This window comes from Pristiophorus japonicus, chromosome 5 (genome assembly GCF_044704955.1).
Source record: "Pristiophorus japonicus isolate sPriJap1 chromosome 5, sPriJap1.hap1, whole genome shotgun sequence".
Classification (NCBI taxonomy): Eukaryota; Metazoa; Chordata; class Chondrichthyes; family Pristiophoridae; genus Pristiophorus; species Pristiophorus japonicus.
The window spans coordinates 22,350,675-22,370,372 of record NC_091981.1 but is presented as its reverse complement, the minus strand read 5'-3'; the positions used below and the strand labels follow the sequence as shown (position 1 = coordinate 22,370,372).

Below are 19,698 nucleotides of genomic sequence, written 5' to 3'. Positions count from 1 at the left end.
GTGTGTGGGAGAGGGGGTCAGGGGTGAGGGGGGGTGTGTGTGGGAGAGGGGGTCAGGGGTGGGGGGGGTGTGTGTGGGAGAGGGGGTCAGGGGTGGGGGGGGTGTGTGTGGGAGAGGGGGTCAGGGGTGGGGGGGGGTGTGGGAGAGGGGGTCAGGGGTGGGGGGGGGGTGTGGGAGAGGGGGTCAGGGGTGGGGGGGGTGTGTGGGAGAGGGGGTCAGGGGTGGGGGGGGGTGTGGGAGAGGGGGTCAGGGGTGGGGGGGGGTGTGGGAGAGGGGGTCAGGGGTGGGGGGGGTGTGTGGGAGAGGGGGTCAGGGGTGGGGGGGGGGTGTGGGACAGGGGTGGGGGGGGTGTGTGGGACAGGGGGTCAGGGGTGGGGGGGGGTGTGTGGGACAGGGGGTCAGGGGTGGGGGGGGGGTGTGTGGGAGAGGGGGTCAGGGGTGGGGGGGGGGGTGTGTGGGAGAGGGGGTCAGGGGTGGGGGGGGGTGTGGGAGAGGGGGTCAGGGGTGGGGGGGGTGTGTGTGGGACAGGGGGTCAGGGGTGGGGGGGGGTGTGTGGGAGAGGGGGTCGGGCAGGGTCGTGGTGGGATGGGTGGCTGTTGGTGTGGGGGGGATGGGTGGGCTGTGTCGGGGTGGGGGGGGGATGAGGGGGGTCAGGGTGGGGTGTCTGGTGGTGGGGTGTTGAGGGGGTGGGCAGGGTGGGGTGGGGGGGCTGTGTTGGGGCGAGGGTCAGGGTGGAGGGGGACGGGGTGAGGAACCAGGAAATCCTGCGGATGCGCAGGTCCTGTTAAATTTAGCGGCAGGACTACATGACCACCTTAATATTCCATTCCGGGCGGGAAAGCCAGCGGCAGTCGGGGCCCATTGGGAACGATCCCCGGTGATGGGGAGAGATCGCGGGATGGCAGAGTGGAGGCGTTCTATGTCACGCCCTATTTTCTATTCCATTTAAATCAATAAAATAGAAAATATGGCGCGGTGTAAAAGGGGCTGCGGATCCTTCGCACGCCTGTTTTCCGCTATTGGCGTGGACCAATTTCACCCCTGTTGTAATGTAGGGAAACGTGGCAGCCAATCTGCACACTGCAAGGTCCCACAAACAGCCATGAAATAATGATCTGTGTTAGTAATGTTGATCGGGGGATAAATATTGGCTGGGACACCTGCTTTTCTTTGAAATAGTGCCTGAGAAGTCAGACGGGGCCTCGGTTTAACATCTTGCCCATAAGACAGTGACTCTGGCAGTGCAGCGCTCCCTCAGCACCGCACTGGAGTGTCAGCCGAGACTATGTGCTGAAATCTCTGGAGTGGGACTTGAACCCATCAGCCTTGTGATCAGGTGAGGGTGCATTTACTGAGCCACGCTCCCCTTGGCTGCACAAACATCAGTTCCCCGGCTGTTAATTTATATTGTTTTTGGAGTAGCCTGCAGTTGACCCTTCAGGAGAACTGGTTTGACCTGCTCAGTGCTTGATTCTACCGGACGGAGTATGCTATCTGCTCTGTGGAACATCAAAATTTCATGGGGGTCCTATATATGGCAAGGGGCCCCATTTTGCCTATTTAAGTAATCTCCTGCCTATTTTCCTAGCGTGCTCCAAAATCAAGGTGGGTCAGACAGCGACCGGAATGGGCGCTGGGTGCTGCACCGGGATTTTCGTCCCACCACCACCATCAGAAAGTTCCAGCTTATTCTTCTTCTTCCCCTAATTTTCTCCTTTCATCACCAACAACTTGTATTTATATAGCGCCTTTCCCCGTAGCCCTGCAATTTTTTTTCTTTCAGGCAATTATCCATTTCCCTTTTGAAAGCCACGATTGAGTCTGCCTTCACCACGATTTCAGGCAGTGCATCCCAGATGCTAACCACTCGCTGCGTAAAAAAAAAAAAGTATTTCCTCATGTCCCCTTTGGTTCTTCTGCCAATCGCGTTCAATCTGTGTCCCATGGTTCTCTACCCTTCCGCCAATGGGAACAGTTTCTCTCGATCTACTCTGTCTAGACCCCTCATGATTTTGAACACCTCCATCAAATCCCCTCTCAATCTCCAGTCAATTCAATCCTTGTTAGCGCGGAGCTTTAAAGAGCCAAAAATTCTCAAGTGCAGTTTACTGTAGATCTTTGCAAACTGCGTATAATTTGACCTGACCGAGTCGGAGAAGCTTGGAGCGTTCCTTACATGGCGTGTGTGATTTTTCTCTTTAGGTCGCAGATCTTGGCGTGGCAAGTTTTAAAACCTGGAGTCGATTGACCGAAGAGCAAAAGAGAAGGAGCCAAATGGGTTCGAAGCCGCAGAACAATGCGGGCACGCTGTCGTACCTGGCTCCTGAACACCTGCGCTCATTGAACACCAAGGCCACGGAGAAGTCCGACGTCTACAGTTTTTCCATTGTGGTGTGGGTGATCCTGACCAATAAGGAACCCTATGAAAGTAAGGCACTCATTCTGAATAATGCACCTTTCTGGCTACTGGTGAATCATTGCTTCTCATTCTTTTGGACTTTATATTGGTGTCTTTTTCAATGTAACTGTTTAAACTCATTCTTCCCACATTTGAATTTTTATTACTATTCAGACATGGTTGCATACATTTTAACAAATACACCTTGCTCAAAAGCAAAATTTGAACTAGTATTGGGCTACCTCATTGGCGTTTAGAAGAATGAGAGGTGATCTTATTGAAACGTATAAGATTCTGAGGGGACTTGACAGGGTAGATGCAGAGAGGATGTTTCCCCTCGTGGGAGAATCTAGAACTTGGGGGCATAGTTTCAGAATAAGGGGTGGTCCATTTAAAACGGAGATGAGGAAGAATTTCTTCTCTGTCGGGAATCTTCGGAATTCTCTACCCCAGAGAGCTGTGGAGGCTGGGTCTTTGAATATATTTCAGATGGAGATAGATGGATGTTTGAGCGAGGGAGTAAGGGTTATGGGGAGCTGGAGGGTAGTGGATCAGATCAGCCATAACCTCATTGAATGGTCGAGCAGGCTCAAGGGACCAAATGGCCAACTCCTGCTCCTATTTCTTATGTTCTTATGTAAAAAACAGTTATTTGGATCCCTACTGAACAATATAATGTAATGGTAAATACAGCTGAGGTGGTCAGCGGGTGATTGGCGGGAGAGGAGGACTCTAAATGGCATTCTTCCTTCTTTTGCCAGACACGGGCTCATTCCTGCCGCTATCCAGGGCCTAAACACCATGGTTCACTTGGCAGTCTCAGGAACGGGCCAACAGGCAGGTGATGCTGGCTACCACCATGACTAGGTGTAAGCTCTGGTTGCTGCCAGTTTAACACGACTTGTAGGTACAGCTGACTGGATTAGAATTATTGAAAAATATAGATGTTCCTTTATACATGTGCGGTAACTTTCAATTTCAAATCCAATACGTAATCTGAAATAAAAACAGAGAAAATGCTGGAAACATTCAGCAAGTCAGACAGTAGCTGGGGAGAGAGAAAGAGTTAACGTTTCAGGTTGATGAACTCTCGTTAGACCACTGAATGAGTTCTTTGGAAGGAACCCATAAGTAATCTCTCTGCTGCAGCATGTCATGATTTGGTTGTGTGATCTTTATTATGTACAGTTTTCATTTGAAGGAATTGGGAGCTAGCGACTTACTTAAGGTGTGCTACATGTCTTGGAAGTCCTGACATCCCCTTTTTACTGATACAAATTTTATAGTGTATAATATAAAAATGAAAATCAATACGATGGTGGCTGTGTTGTTGCAGACTCTGGAATATTGTACTGCTCTTTGTCGACTCATCTGTCTCTCTGCTCTTATCTCGCCTATAAATGATTTACCAAGCATTGGGTCATTTTGAGGAAAGACATGCTTGGAGCTATCTGGGAATCCTATTTGATTGGTGTATCTAGAAACATTGAAGTAATTTAGAATCTCGCGAGTGTTGAAAATCATAGAAAGGTGTAATGTATGCACCAGTGTGCATGCTCACAAGTTTGTAGGCAGTTAAGAATCTGGAGTGTCCCCCAGATCGGGGGGCACTTGATCTAACGTGTATTTTGTTCCCCCCCCAAAAGAGTTGTAGAGCTGTTGATGGAGGCGGGGGTCCCTGATGGAGTGCACTCTACGTGGGAGTCCTCCCTCTATTTTTTGGGGACTTGGCCTGGAGGATGGTGCACGGAGCAGTCCCGTGCAACAAATTTTTAAGTTGGTTCAGGGGCTCCCAGGCCGCCTGCAATTTCTGCGTCTGGAAGAGTCCGTGTTCCATGTTTTCATAGAATATGCGAGGTTGTAGCCCCTGTTCCATTATTTAAAGGGGCGGCTGCTCAAATTCTGGTTGCACTTCAGTCCCACACTCCTGATCTTTGGGCACCCTGTGCGGAGGGGAGCGGTTAGGTCCGAAGGCCTCCTCGTAGGACTGCTCCTGGGCACGGCCAAGGGGGCCATCAGCCGGTCCAGGCAGCGGGCAGTCGAGGGGGTCGTTCAGCCCGACTGCCTGCCTCTCTTCCGCGCCTACATCTGGACCAGGGTGTCCCTGGAGATGGAGTACGTGGTGTCCACCGGTACGCTCGCGGCCTTCCGCAAGAGGTGGGCGCCGGAGGGACTGGTGTTCATTGTCACCCCCGGCAACCAAATTTTAATTTGATTTTATATGTTTTAAAATTCAATTTGTTTTATTGCTGGGTTTTAGTGTCCCCCCCAGTCAGGGGGCACTTGTATAATTTGCCTCTCGATGCCCTAAAAAAAAAAACAAAAAAACCCCTCCCAAAGAAAACAAAAAAGGGCACTTGAAAAGTGTTTGGAGTGTCCCCTTCCTTTAATCAGGGGGCATTGAGTTAATGTTTATTTTTGTTCTCAACAAGAGTTGTAGAGCTGTTGAATTGTGATTGGCTTAGCCAGTCACGTGATGTTAACAAGACTCAATAAAACCCCAGCCAGTTGGGTTCAGGGGATCCACAATGAGGCAGGTCGTTGTGAGCCTGGTGGATGAACTGGTAATGCGTAGTGTGATTGTTAAACCTTTTGCTAATAAACCAGCTAGCTCTTAGTAGCAATGTGTTGCTATGAATTCTTGAGCAAGGAACCCACAAAGCAAATACATTACACAAGGTGAGGGTGATGTCCCACTGGCCCAAAATGGGTATCCTCGAAGTCATTGGGCCCGAAATTGGTTACCGCTAAGTTCCGCCCAAAGGCCCGCTGAGACGGTACTTTGGGCGGAAGTTTCGTGGAAAAACCTGGGAAAGACCGCCCGGCGGCAAAAATGGGACATGCGCGCCGATTCTGGCAGCAGCGGGCGGTAACTCCCATTCTTGGCGGCAAATGCAATCCTCGGCAAAGTACTGCCGAGGATTGAGTCGGGCCCAGGGAGGGGGGGGGGAAGTATTGAAATAAAAAATGTCCAAAACATTTTTTAAAAACCGCTACAAATCCTTCAGGGGACTCCTTCCACCTGAATCCCAGCAAAAAAAATTAAAGAAAAGAAGTGGACTAACCTTTTTTTTGCAGGTCTTTATACTTAGCGTTGAGGTTAGACCTGCCTCCACACGGCAGCCTTTTCCCCTGCTGGAGTGGAGGACCACCCGGACCAAACTGGCCGCTCGGTGGGCGGGAGGACTCTACTGGGCGGTGCACGTCAGCGGGCGGGCGGTCCCCAGCGGTCTTCTCTCCCTGGCGGCGGACGGCCTCCACCAAACTCGCTCGGCGGGGAGACCGCCCAGAAAACTCTGCGGCAGCGGACGGTATGCACACCAATTTTGGGCCCATTGTGTGTGAGTGTACGAGTGTTTGCAAACGTAAAGCTGAGCGCTAATTCCACTCCCGACACCACTTGTCACCTTACCGCCAAATATGGAGACGGATTTTCATTAAACTTTGGTTGCCGGTTAGGTGCTGACATGCTGTTTTTTAAAAAAAAAAGAAATGATCCGGAATATATTTGCATTGTCGATCCGATTCCAAAGATGCTTTTTTTTTTTCTCATATCTCTTCAGATGCACTAAATGATACCCAGGTTTATTACCTGATCCTCGATGGAGATCGACCTGATATGAAAGAAATTCCCGCTGAAGCGCCTGAAGAGATTGTTGCCTTAATGCAGCAGTGCTGGAAAACTGACCCCGAGCAGAGGCTGAGCTTTGTAGGTGGGCGGTTGTCTTAGCTTTGATCCTTTTCTCACAGGAGCTCCCTATCTTTCTGCGGAGGTGCTGGGTAGTGATGTCCTACTTGGGAAGGCAGGCAGAAAGAATTGCATCACTCTCGTACAATGTTCCCTCTAATTATTTTTTTTCCGTGCGTGGTCCCTTTAACTGGCTGTGCGGCCCATTCAAATTTGCGTGGATGTGCGGTTTCTTCCATGTAAAAGCCCCCGTGGCGCAACTTAGTGGGAACGTTGCTCTCGTACACCATCAACCAATTAGTGACTGAAGGGCCAGATGTGCCTGGCTGCCCAGCCTTTTGATTAACCAGTTCTGTAATACGCAAGTAAAATACAAATGGACACATACAAACTTCGATCAGGTTAGAGAGTTTTTCAACACAACACTAAGTTTGCTTCTTGGCTTCAGTAGGTGCTCACCATTATATCATTGTTACTATGTGATTCCACATACTACCCTATGTAAACCCGAGGTGATCCAAAACTCGGTAGCCCGTTTCCTAACTCACCCCAAATCCCGCTCGCCCGTCACCCCTGTGCTCACTGACCACCTTTGGCTTCCGGTTAAGCTAGGCCTTGATTTCAAAACTCTCATCCTTGTTTTCAAAACCCTCCATGACCTCGCCCCTCCCTATCTCCTCCAGCCCCACACCCCCCTCGAGATGTCTGCGCTCCTCTAATTCTGTCCTCCCGAGCATCCCTGATTATAATCGCTCAATTATTGGTGGCCATGCCTTCTGTTGCCTAGGTCCCAAGCTCTGGAACTCTCTGCCTAAACCTCTCCGCCTCTCTACCTCTCTTTCCTCCTTCAAGACGCTCCTTAAAACCAACCTTTTTGACCAAGCTTTTGGGCAGCTGTGCTAATTTCTACTTGTACGGCTCGATGTCAATTTTTTTTATCGCATAATACTGCTGTGAAGCACCTTGGGCTGTTTCACGACGTTAAAGGCGCTATTTAAATACACGTTGTTGTTGAAGGTCCAGATGTGCCTGGCTGCCCAGCCTTTTGATTAACGAGTTTTAAATTATGGAAGTAAAATATATATGAACACAAACAAACTTTGGTCAGTTTAGAGAGTTTTTGAACACACCACTAAGTTTGCTACTTGGCTTCAGTATGTGTTCACGATTATATCATTGTTACTGTGTGTTACAAATTTGGTTGTGCCACAGATACCTTCTTGGGTTGAGTGGCTTCAGTCATTACCAGAAGTGGTCTGAGCACTTTGCCTTTACTGGAGGTTGCTCAGTGCTCTTTATCTACTTGGATTTTGCTACTGGAAATCCCGAGGGAATGATTGCAGGAGTAAATATGCCAAGATTTCAACCCCCCTGCCCCCAATGTTGCTTAACCAACATGTGTACAAAGATATTTTGCAGCCACAATGAAGCAGTAATAGATGTTGGATGCTTTCAAGCAGTAGGGTGCATAGTACAATGGATAAAGCACTGGCTGCTACTGAGCGTGCTGCTGCTGTTGGGCTGGGCCACCCCGTCCCTCCCCCTGCCTGTTCCAGCCCTCAGCGTGTGGCTAACTCTGTGTAACAATGGTTCAGGCACGAAACTTGGGGATGAGGGGTAAAGTCAGCTTCTTCACATGTTCTAAGTTGCAAATTCACATCATGCATCAGGCACACACAGTGCACGCATTGACTTAGACATTGTGTGATGCTTGTGGGCAAATTGCAGATAGACCCAAGTATCCCTGTGCCTGGGGAGTAGTCAAACTTCAAGTACAAGTCTCGACTACTCATGCCTGGATGCCTCCATTGGGCTTGAAGCCTCCATCTAAAATGATTTGTGTTCGTCCAGAGTGGGACAAGATATTAGAAAAGAAAAGAAATACTTACATTTATATAGCATCCTTTTCGACCACCGGACATCCCACAGTGCTTTACAGCCAATTAAGTACTTTTTGAAATGTAGTCACTGTTGTAATGTCGGAAATGCGGCAGCCAATTTGCACACAGCAAACTCCCACAAACAGCAAGATGCTAATGACCAGATCATCTGTTTCTTTAGTGATGTTGATTGAGGGATAACTATTGGCAAGGACACTGGGCATAACTATCCTGCTCTTCTTCGAAATAGTACCATGGGATCTTTTACGTTCTCGTGAGAGAGCAGTCGAGGCCTCGGTTTAATGTCTCATCTGAAAGGTGGCACCTCCAACAGTGCAGCGCTCCCTCAGCACTGCACTGGAGTGTCAGCCTCAACTTTTGTGCTCCAGTCCCTGGAGTGGGACTTGAACCCACAACCTTCTGACTCCGAGGCGAGTGTGCTCCCCACTGAGCCACATGGCCACAAATGAAGCAGAAATTCCTTCACAAGAGGGGGAAGCAGCAATGGGATGGTAGGAATATACATAGGAAATTGTTTGTGTCATCATTTCGCTGAATACTTAAACAGAGAAGCCATCCTGAAACCAAAGTGTTAGCCATCTAATTCAATGCTAATAGTGCTCGGACTCCATGTATAGGAAGTATAGAATAATCCAAACAGTTGAAGTCATTATTATTCCATTTATATCCAAATTGTAAAGAACAACCCTCTCTGTTTCAGACTGTAACCTGCAATTCCAACCATTCTATCAAGGAAGCCTATGTAAAAATATTGGTGCAGATTTGGAAACGTTAAGAGTGAGTATTGTTGCAAAAGGTGCACCATTACATTTTCTGCATCAATTTTCTAATCTGAATTTCATGTCCTCTTCAGAATTGTGTTTCTGAGCAGTCTTTGTCCTTTTCAAAGTAAGGACCGAAAGGCATCTTTCTGTTGATCTGCCTAACCCAGCTGAAATGTTGGTGATGGAGAGGTCCCCCCATTGATCATGCCAGCCAGGCTCAGTCAGAATTTTGAACTTCACCTATAAGTAGAATCGGTTAAGTAAAACAATTCATAAAATATTGGTTAAGTGTTGAGACAAGGAATGGTTAAAGGGTATGAAAGGGGAGTTGGTGAAATAGTAAAGGCAGGGGTTGGTATAAGTGTCAGAGTACCAGTGTCACCATTCTATAGCTCTCAGGACTCTGGAGTGGGACTTGAACCCACAACCTTCTGACTCACAGACAAGTGTGCTACCCACTGATCCACAACTGACACTTGTACAAGAATACACAAATAAAATTAGACTGCTATGCAATTAGAGAAAATATTGATGTTGGTATTGAGGAGACATGGCTGAGAGCAGGAGATGCGACTAAAAGGGAAAATGTTTCATAAAGCTACACTCCAGGAACTAATGGTAAGGAAGAGCTTAAAAGCTATTGAAAGAGTGGATATAATAGCAGAAAAGGACATAGCAAAATCTATATGGATAGAACTTATTAATGATCTAAAGGCAACAACGTAATCATTAGCAACTCCCACAAATCTCAATGTAAAGGGCTAGATAAGATGTTTGGGCAAGTGGATGCTGAATCGTTGAGTTGATTATTCAAGGCTGAGATCAATAGATTTTTGGACTCTCGGGGAATCAAGTGATATGGGGATCGGCCGGGAAAGTGGAGTTGAGGTCGAAGATCAGCCATGGTCTTATTGAATGGCGGAGCAGGCTCGAGGGGCTGTGTAGCCTACTCCTGCTCCTAATTCTTATGTTCTTAAAAAGGCTGCAGGAAATTGCAATGTGGTAATCATGAGCGATCTAGAGGTGGTGCTGTATCAGATGGGTTTCATCTGTGCCACTCCACAGCACCATCACAAAGTTCAGCACTGCAGCCTGCTGGCAGGAAAGTTAGGGTTAGGGTAAGTTTCAGGCCACAGTTGGCCATTACTGTCACTGCACATGTGCCAGCGTTTTGCTGCATGGTAGCCACTGGTTCCCATGCAACATATGACAAAGTGGCAAAGTACCAGACTCTGGGTTGGCAGGTTACCACAGTCATCCCCGAGATTGGTTTGCCAGGGCCAGTAGAAATGGTCGCATTTCGGTAGAATGCGGCCAAGCAGCCGAATGCTGTTTGTTCAGATGTGTGATGCGTTTAGAAGGTTACAAAATAATGGCAAATAAATATCCAAAGCGCTACTTCAAGAAAAGCTGGGAGTTCTCCTGGTGTAGTCACCTACATTCCACCTTAAACCAGCATCAAAAATAATTTAACTGCCGATTCATCTCATTTTAACACACCACATTCCCACAGTCCCCCATCAAGCTCATCAAGCTTACTCTTAACAGCACCTCCCAATCCCACAATCACTACCGCCCAGGACAAGAACAGCAATATCATGGAAACACCATCACCTCCAAGTCAAACTATCCGAGACATATGCCACCAGTCTTTCATTGTCACTCGGTCAAATTCCTCGAATTCCCTACTTGACGCCAGTGTAGGACCAGCATCACAAGGATTGAGCCTGTCAAGAAGGTGGCCTGCTCTCAGGGCAACTAGCGAAGGACAATAAATGCAGCCTTGTTAGCGATGCCCACATCCTAAGGCCCATTTTCTTTTAAATTGCAGTTTGTGGGACCTTCCTGTGTTAATTGGCTGCCCCCTGTTTGTCTACATAACAACAGTGACGACACCTCCGAAATAATGTCTTGGGTGTCAAGTACTTTGGGATGTCCTTAGGACATAAAATAGTCCCAAATGGTGTTTCCATGATATTGCTGTTCTTGTCCTGGGCTGTAGTGATTGTGGGATTGGGAGGTGCTGTTAAGAGTAAGCTTGATGGGGGACTGTGGGAATGTGGTGTGTTAAAATGAGATGAATAGCCAGTTAAATTATTTTTGATGCTGGTTTAAGGTGGAATGTAGGTGAGTGACTACATTTAATTACATTGAAATATGACACATTCACAATGGGCTCAATTTTCCCCAACAATTTGCACTGTTTTTTTTAAGCAGGCTGCTTTTTTTGGCCTAATTTAAAAATCCAGTTTCCCCAATCAATTTGCACCAGCGCAACTCATTCAGTTACGAATTTTTTAGGTATGTTTTTTTTCATCCAAAGGGGGCGTAACCAGCCACCCACGCCAATTCTGTCCATTTAGTGAACTTTGGCCAGCTGATAGTTACTCCATTTCTGCTTAGGCCAGCATATGTGGCCTATTCTGAAAAACCTTCCCTAGAGTTAAAGAAATCGGTGCAGGTAAGTAAATCGGAGGCCCTTTGGCCTGGGCTAGGGGCGGGGAGCAGAGTGGACCGGGAAGGCACTCTGGGCCTGGGTCGACGGGGGGGGGGGGGGAGGAAGAGGAAGGACCGGCAAGCCCTTCGGCCTGGGCTAGGGGCAGGGAGCAGAGCGGACTAGGAAGGCACTCGAGGGCCAGAGTCCACGGGGGAGGAGCGCTTCTCTGTAAACCCTGTAGAATAGAAATAAAAAATTGCGCACTGACCTTAAGCTGCTGCGCCCACTTGAGGCTCCAGTCCCGGTCTGGAGGCCTCTCGATTGCCAACTCTGAGCTGTACTGCGCCATGCGCGTCCATTGCAGTGACGTTTAAAAACGGCAGGTTTTTTCCCCCCGCGCATGCGCAGAAGGCCTGGCTGCGTTTTTCGGCGCAGAGAGCAGGATCCACCTTCCTGAGGCGACTGGACTCGCTGCGCCGCTCCGGATTGCAGTATAAAGATCGGGGAAAGTTAGTACAACAATTTCTGATGCATTTCTGGACCTAAAAACCCGGCGTAACTCTGACAATAGGCCAGAAAATGGGCTCGGGCAAAATTGAGCCCAAATATAATCGTTGTGAGATGATTGCTTTTAACATGATTACCAAGAATCAGTATCCGACATGCCAAACGCAAGACATTCGCTCGAAAAGGGAAAGAAATAAAGAAATGCTTACATTGATATCGTACCTTTTAATACTAAATAGAATTGTTGAAATATTCCCAAGTGAGTCACCGTGTGAATTACTTTTCAAGTGCAGCGAGTGTTATGTAGAATAACTTATTGTAACTATCTCCTCAAAGATGAACTACTCCGTACCAACTGTCTGCAATCTGATTCTTAGAAGTAGCTGCTTAACTGACACCATGGCTCCCTCGCACTGGAATTCATGTACCTGTTGTTCCTGTTTTAACCACTTCAGGAATTGTCCCAGAAGAAACCAACTCCACCGAGAGAACTGGTGAAAAGGATGAAGTCTTTGCAAACCGATTGTGATGCTTTAATGCCAGACGCCTCTCCGAAAGGTAATCCTTGCATTTTACACAACAATAGCTACTTGTATTTATATAGCGTCTTTAACCTAATAAAAGGTCCCAAGGCACTTCACAAATGTTTTTAAATTTGACCAAGCCATGTTAAGGCAGGACAAATCCAATCCGGCCAATTACTGCCCCTTTAGCCTACTCTCAATCATCAGCAAAGTGACTGAAGGTGTCGTCGACAGTGCTATCTAGCGGCACTTGCTCACCAATAATCTGCTCACTGATGCATAGTTTGGGTTCCGCCAGGACCACTCGGCTCCAGACCTCATTACAGCCTTGGTCCAAACATAGACAGAAGTGCTGAATTCCAGAGGTGAGGTGAGAGTGACTGCCCTTGACATCAAGGCAGCATTTGACTGAGTGTGGCATCAAGGAGTCCTAGTAAAACTGGTCAATGGGAATCAGGGTCATCATTGACCAGAAACTTAACTGGACCAGCCACATAATTACTGTGGCAACCAGAGCGAGTCAGAGGCTGGGTATTCTGCGGCGAGTGTCTCACCTCCTGACCCCTCAAAGCCTTTTCACCATCTACAAGGCACAGTTCAGAAGTGTGATGGAATACTCTCCGCTTGCCTGGATGAGTGCAGCTCCAACAGTACTCACCAAGCTCGACACTATCCAGGACAAAGCAGCCGGCTTTATTGGCACCCCATGCATCACCTTAAACATTCACTCCCTCCATCACTGGTGCATCGTGGTTGCAGTGTGTACCATCTACAAGCTGCACTGCAGCAACTCGCCAAGGCTTCTTTGGCAGCACCTCCCAAATCCCCCCCAACCTCTACAACCTAGAGTGGTAGTGGGCATATTTTTATGGGCATATCTAGTGGGCATATTTCTATGATTCTGTGGTCCTTCGTATAGCTTTCTCAATAAAGATTACTTTCTAGCTCTCCTTTCTGTCCAGCAGTGGTGAATTATTCTACCTCTGTCAAGCTGCATTGTACGTGAAAGTTCAAGAGCAGCAACTGGGTGTAAATGGTGCAATTGTAGGTAAACAGTGGTGATTATCTACATTTATTGGTTTGTTCTCAAGTGTAATAATTGGATCTTGTATAGCTTTACAGCCTTCAGAAAGAGCAAAATTGAAAAATTTGAAGAGATAAAACATTCTTATCTGTACTGTCATTAGCCCAAAGGTGATCAACTTTGTCCGTTGGTCTCACCCACAAGACCACTCATTAAAAAGAAGACAATTCTTAATGTAGGAGTTCAATAATTAGGGGGATAGGCAGCATCCTCTGGCACCACGTTCGAGAGTCCTGAAGGGGTGTGTTGCCGCCTTGATGCCAGGGTAAGGGATATCGACATGACATGTTAAATCCCTCCATGGCCTCTCTCCTCCCTATCTCTGTGATCTCTGTCACTCCCTGCCTAAACCGCTCTACCTCTCTTTCCTCCTTCAAGACACTTCTTAAAACCTTACTCTTTGACCAAGCTTTTGGTCACCTGCCCTAATTTCTCCTTACGCGGCTCGGTGCCAAATTTTTCATCTCGTAATACTCCTGTGAAGCACCTTGGGATGTTTCACGTTAAAGGTGCTATATAAATACATAGATGTTGTTGTTGTTGTGACGAATCACGTAGGAAAGAACAGGGAAGAGGTCCTGCTGAAGGAGTATCAGGAGCTAAATGAAAAGGCAAAACCCCAAGCGTAATAACCTCGGCCTGGGCCACATGAAAATTGATACAGGGACAAACTGATTATGATAATTAACCTGCTGGGATGGGCAGCAGCTGAACCAGACTGGAACCAAGGTCCTCGCTGAAGGTATAAATAGGGCTGTAGAAAAGACTTCAAACCAATAAAGGATGTGCGGAGGGCTCAGCCAGAAATAAAAATAGCCTAAAGTTTGAAAAAAGTGATGAGCAAATTCCAGGTCATCAATAGTGTTAAACAACAACAACTTCTATTTATATAGCGCCTTTAACATCCCATGGCGCTTAGGTAATATAAACGCTTACAGTTCAGGAAAAATATAAGAAATAATAACAAAATAACGTTTAAAAAAAAATACACGATAAGAAACAAGGGAGTGTGATAAGTTTAAAAAGTGTTAAAAGTAACATCAGGGCTTACGGGCAGGACAGGGTCTATTGACCAATTAAAGTTCTGTACACTTAATGCATAGAGTCCAAGAAATAAAGCAAGTGAATTAGAAGTGCAAATTTAGCTACTGAGACCTGGCTACGAGCTGGGCATGACTGGGAGATAAATATTCCAGGTTCTAAGGTCTTTAGAAAGGTGAGGGAAATTGGAAAAGGAGGGGTAGCAATATTGATAAGGAACACCATTACAGAAAGAGGGACATCAGTAAAGGTGAGCAGGTAGTAGAAACACTATGGGTAGAATTGAGGAATAGAAAGGTTGCAAGACTTTGGTGGGAGTTGTTTATAGACCACCAGATAGCAGTGATAAAGTAGCTGGGTACATAAATGCAGAGATCAGAGAAACTTGCTGCAAAATCAGGGTAGTTATAATGAGAGACTTTAAATCTCAGAGATTGGGAGAAGCAGAACAGTGCGAGTCCCAAAGGCAGCAAATCTTTTGAGCATATTCGGGACAGTTTTCTGGAATGATATGTTCTTGAACCATTAAGTGAACAGACCATATTAGATTTGTCTGCGTTCCTCTAATTCTGCACTCTTGAGCATCCCTGATTGTAATCGCTCGACCATTGGTGACCGTGCCTTCTGTTGTCTAGGCCCCAAGCTCGGCAATTCCCTGCCCAAACCTCGCTGTCTCTCTAACTCTCTTTCCTCCTTCAAGACTCTCCTTAAAACCCACCTCTTTCACCTCTGCTAATTTCTACTTGTGCAGCTCGGGGTCATATTTTTATCGCATAATACTGCTGTGAAGCGCCTTGGGATATTTCACTGTTGAAGGTGCTATATATAAATACAGGTTATTGTTGAGTAATGAGCCTGAATTAGTCATTAATCGAATGGTGAGGGAAGACCTAACTACCAGTGACCACAATATGATCGAATTCGATACTGGGTTTGAGAGGGGGAAGGGTGAGTCACGAACTGAGGTTTTAAATTTGGGTGCGGCCAACTTTACGCAACAGACTGGGCAAACATTAACAGATAAAACTACGGGTGAACAGTGGGAGGTGTTCAAAAAAAAGTATTTTGTAGAATATAAGATCTGTACATACCCCGAAAGGGCAAGAGCTCTACATGTATAAGTAAACAACCTTGGGCAACAAGGGAAGCGAGAGTTAGTATAAAACAGGAAAAAAAGAGCTCATACGAAGGCAAAGAGCAGTGGAAATCTCACAGACTGGGAGAGATATAAAGAACAGCAAAAGAATACAAAGAAAGTGGCAGGAGCTGCAGAAAAGGAATGAGAGAAAAAAGCTTGCGTGATATCCAGGAACAACACTAAAGATTTTTGCAAATATATTAAGAGAAAGAGGGTGGCTGAGAGTAATACTGAAAGCTTAATGACCGACTCCAGTGGTATTGTAACTGGAAATCAGAAAATGGCAAACTTACAAAAGTAGCTATTTAGTATCGGTCTTCACAGTAGAGGATGTGGATACAGCACCAGAGATAAAAGCAAAAATAAAAATAGGTCAAGGGGAGCTATTGTCTAGATTCAGCATAAGTTTAAAAAAAAACTGGTGAAACTAATGACTTTAACGATAGATAATCTCCAGGACCCGATGGTTTCCACCCTCGGGTATTAAAAGGAGGTGGTGAGGAAATTGTAGATGTTCTTGCCATGACGTTCCTAAACACGCTCGATTCAGGAATTATCCCCTTGGATTGGCAAACTGCCAATGTCACTCCCATTATTTAAGAAAGGTTGGAAAGGTAAACTTAGGATATTGTCGGACTATTAGTGTAACGTGATCTGAGGAAGCTGCTAGAGTCTGTTATTGGGGACAGAGTGACTGAGTATTTCAAAAAATATGAGCTGATCATTGAGAACATTTGTAAAAGAGTAAGTCGTGTCCAGCGAACCTGGTTGAATTTTTTGAGGAGCTAACAAATGCATTAGATAAGGGAGTGTCTGATGGTTATTTATCTGGAGGTGGCACAGTAAGTAGTGTAGACGGGAGCAGAAAGTTGCTACGGGACATTGATCGATTAAGTGAGTGTTTGTCCTGTGCTCTTTTTCGAAATAGTGACATGGAATCCTTTATGCCCACCTGACAGAGCAGACTGCCAACAGTGCAGCACTCCCTCAGCACTGCACTGGAGTGTTAGCCGAGACTTATGTGCTCAAGTGCCTGAAGTGGGACTTGAACCCATAACCTTCTGACTCAGACGGATAGATGCAGAGAGGATGTTTCCCCTCGTGGGGGATTCTGGAACTAGGAGGCATAGTTTCAGAATAAGGGGTTGCCCATTTAAGACAGAGATGAGGAGGAATTTCTTCTCTGAGTGTCGTGAATTTTTGGCATTCTCTACCCAAGAGAACTGTGGAGGCTGGGTCATTGAATATATTCAAGGTGGAGATAGACAGATTCTTGAACTATAAGGGAGTCAAGGGTTATGGGAAGCGGGCAGGGAAGTGGAGTTGGGGCCAAGATCAGATCAGCCATGATCTTATTGAACAGCGGAGCAGGCTCCAGGGGCAAAATGGCCTACTCCTGCTTCTATTTCTTATGTTCTTATCTCTCTAACATTAAAAAAAAGTTTTGAAGCAATTCAATAGAATAGAATACATTACCCATTTTAAAGGGCATGTGTTCTTGGTCAAGCCAATGCAGATGTAGTAACGATATATCTTTAAACTTTACAGATGATCCAAATTCCCTACACAGCTCACAAGGGATTCATGCCAACGGCAACAGCATTGAGGCAGAATTTTCATCCTGTAAACTCAGCGAACCTGCCGAGTGTGAGTCTAACAGCAACGCTTGGTATGATGACCAGGCCCAGGTCAGAAGGAAACTCGACGAGGAATTGAATTACCACATGACTGGCAGCCGCCTGGATTCCCCAGTGGCTCAGAGCGCACAGATGTGGAAGGAACGGAGCAAAAGAGTTTCCAACGAACCTGTTTTTGCAAAACGGCTCCCGTCTGCCGCGCTGTGTAATCCTTTCGCAGACCTGCCCCGTGCAGAGCAGTCCGTAGACCTATACGGCTCTCAGGATTCAAACTCTTACCAGGAGCTACACGGAAATCGCTCAGCAAGTTGTGAGAGTTTTTCAAACCCTGTCAAGGAAGAAACTGGCTGGCAAGGTGCAAATAAAGCGAGCCCGACAGGAGGGCATGTCTACAGAACTCCAGTCCCTATTCCTGTTGCAGAGACTGGTAACCCACAGACTGGGCAGCCCAATAGCTGGACTCCATACCAGCAGTCAGGTAACTGTGCGCTTTATTACTTACTTTTTGGAAATCAGATTTATTCTATTTTTTAAACTGAATTCCCCCCCCCCCCCCCCCCCCCCCCAAGGTGTTCCATCTAGAATCCCTCCATGGCCGCCTCCCGCCCTACCTCTGCAACCTCCTCCAGTTCCAATCACCCAACACTTCCCTCTGCTCTCCTCCATTGTCACTCTCCGAGCCTTCAGCCGTCTTAGCCCTACTCACGAGAATGTTCTCGCTGAACTCGCTCTGCTTCAAAACCTTTCTCAAAACTTACCTCTATGACCGTACTTTTGGTCAGCTCCTCTACTACTTCTTGCCCTTGGACTAAGTGTCAGATTTCACCTCTCTGAAGTGCTTTGGGTATTTTATTATGTAATACAAGCGGTCGTACAGGCACCATCTTTAAAAGTGCATTCATTTCCGCAAAACTCTAGCCAAACCAATGTGCTCCCATGATGTTTATAGCTGAATAGTGGAAAAGCATCTGCTGGACCTGGAGTGAAGTCCAGCTTGCCAGGACGTCTTGCATTCTTGGTCACAGAGGCATAGAGTTAATATTATTCAGATCAGTGAAAACAAAGAATGATATCGATATCTAAATGGATCTTCTAGATCCATTGAAACATTGAAGGACCTAGCAGGTTCTTACTGCTCTCTGAACGTTGACAAGAGGGCTGGTGCTTCTATCAATAATGGGAGAAGCTGGGATGATTGATGAACAGTGTGCCTGGGCAAGGGATTACTTTCATCGCCCTAATAATATTTTGTCTGGTCGTGGGCCGACCCAACCTGTGTGAGAACACCACCGCAGGTCGGGGCTATAAATAGCCCTGGGACATCATGGGCGAAGGTGTGGAGCCAAGGGCCCAGAGGCAGCATGGGCCAGCCCACACTGCGATATGTATGCTCATCAGGTCTGTACAGCAGAGCAGGTCTCCAGTTGTCCTGGTTCAACCCTTGCCACTGGATAAAGGCCTGGCTCTGTCGAGCCCGTGTGGTGGCTGATGTACAGCGGTCACCACACGTTAGGCAGTCCCTCGAACGAGGATGGCTTTTTATGATGAATGCTTTGTTGATGTGTCCATGTTCAGGATCTCTGATTATGAATCCATCTCTCTAATATTAGAACTTGACTCTGTTCAACCAACAACACTCAATGGAAGCTCAACCCTTTCTTACTCAAACCTAAACTCCCGTTGGTTAATGAAGAACAGCTCCCCCCCCCCCCCCCCAAATAATGTCACAGACAAGGAAAGGGGACATTTCCTGTTTCCCCTGATCCACTATCAGAGGTCACAGATTCTTCACTTGGAGAGGTGGGGAATATATCTCACTTTGTCAAACTTTACATTGTGTTCAGGTAAGCAGGAATACACATCATGGATCCTTCACAGAGAATCATACACTGTATAAAGGGATCTCGTGCATGCAATATTCATTATGTAGGGACATCAGATCTCTTCGTGCCGTCAAATTGCCTTTACCGGCTTTTCAGTAAGCTGGACAATAAAACTAAGGGATGGACGTCGTGGGGGGGGGTATTTTAACTTTTGTCAATGGTGTAAAATGGGTGCTATCCAATTGGCTGCATGATGTACAGACCCTGTCGATTCTCCTTCACATTGACATCAAAGGTCAGGAAAGTCCAGTATAATGGGCGGCCAACCCAATATTACCCACCTAAAGCCACTGCGGAAAGTTTACAATGACCCTCCTTGTGTCTATTTCCTCTTTTTTTTTATATATATAGAAGAAAATAATGAAGCTTCAAACCATTGGTGCTTACTGATATAGTTAGTAAAAAAAGCTTTTATCTTTTTCAATTAACTTCATTTAATCCACACAATCGTGATGGTGTGAGTAGATCCCTCCTGTGTCTCATAGCATGAAAAAATGGACCTAGACATCTTCTTGATACACATCTGCACCTCAAACCTTAGCACCTTGTTTTTCCATCATGGGCTCTTCTAACTTCACAGGCTGTCCCTGCACACACCCATTCTGCTCACTACTGGCAGGGTTATTCAAAGGTCATTTTAACTTATGGCCATTTTGTGGGACATGGAGAAATATTAAACACTTTACAAACTTTACC

At 46.6% G+C, this 19,698-nt stretch overlaps 1 protein-coding gene across 6 annotated transcripts in view; it reads left to right on the top strand.

The window, feature by feature from the left end:
* The window catches only part of ripk1l (receptor (TNFRSF)-interacting serine-threonine kinase 1, like), a 95,377-nt gene that overhangs the window by 28,537 nt on the left and 47,142 nt on the right, over positions 1-19,698 (top strand). For all 6 annotated transcript variants that reach the window (XM_070880379.1, XM_070880376.1, XM_070880377.1 and 3 more), the window contains exons 5-9: positions 2,203-2,428; positions 5,962-6,111; positions 8,688-8,764; positions 12,151-12,253; positions 17,031-17,597. In XM_070880379.1, coding sequence (XP_070736480.1) covers positions 2,203-2,428; positions 5,962-6,111; positions 8,688-8,764; positions 12,151-12,253; positions 17,031-17,597 — 1,123 coding nt within the window. The remainder of the gene's footprint in view (positions 1-2,202; positions 2,429-5,961; positions 6,112-8,687; positions 8,765-12,150; positions 12,254-17,030; positions 17,598-19,698) is intronic.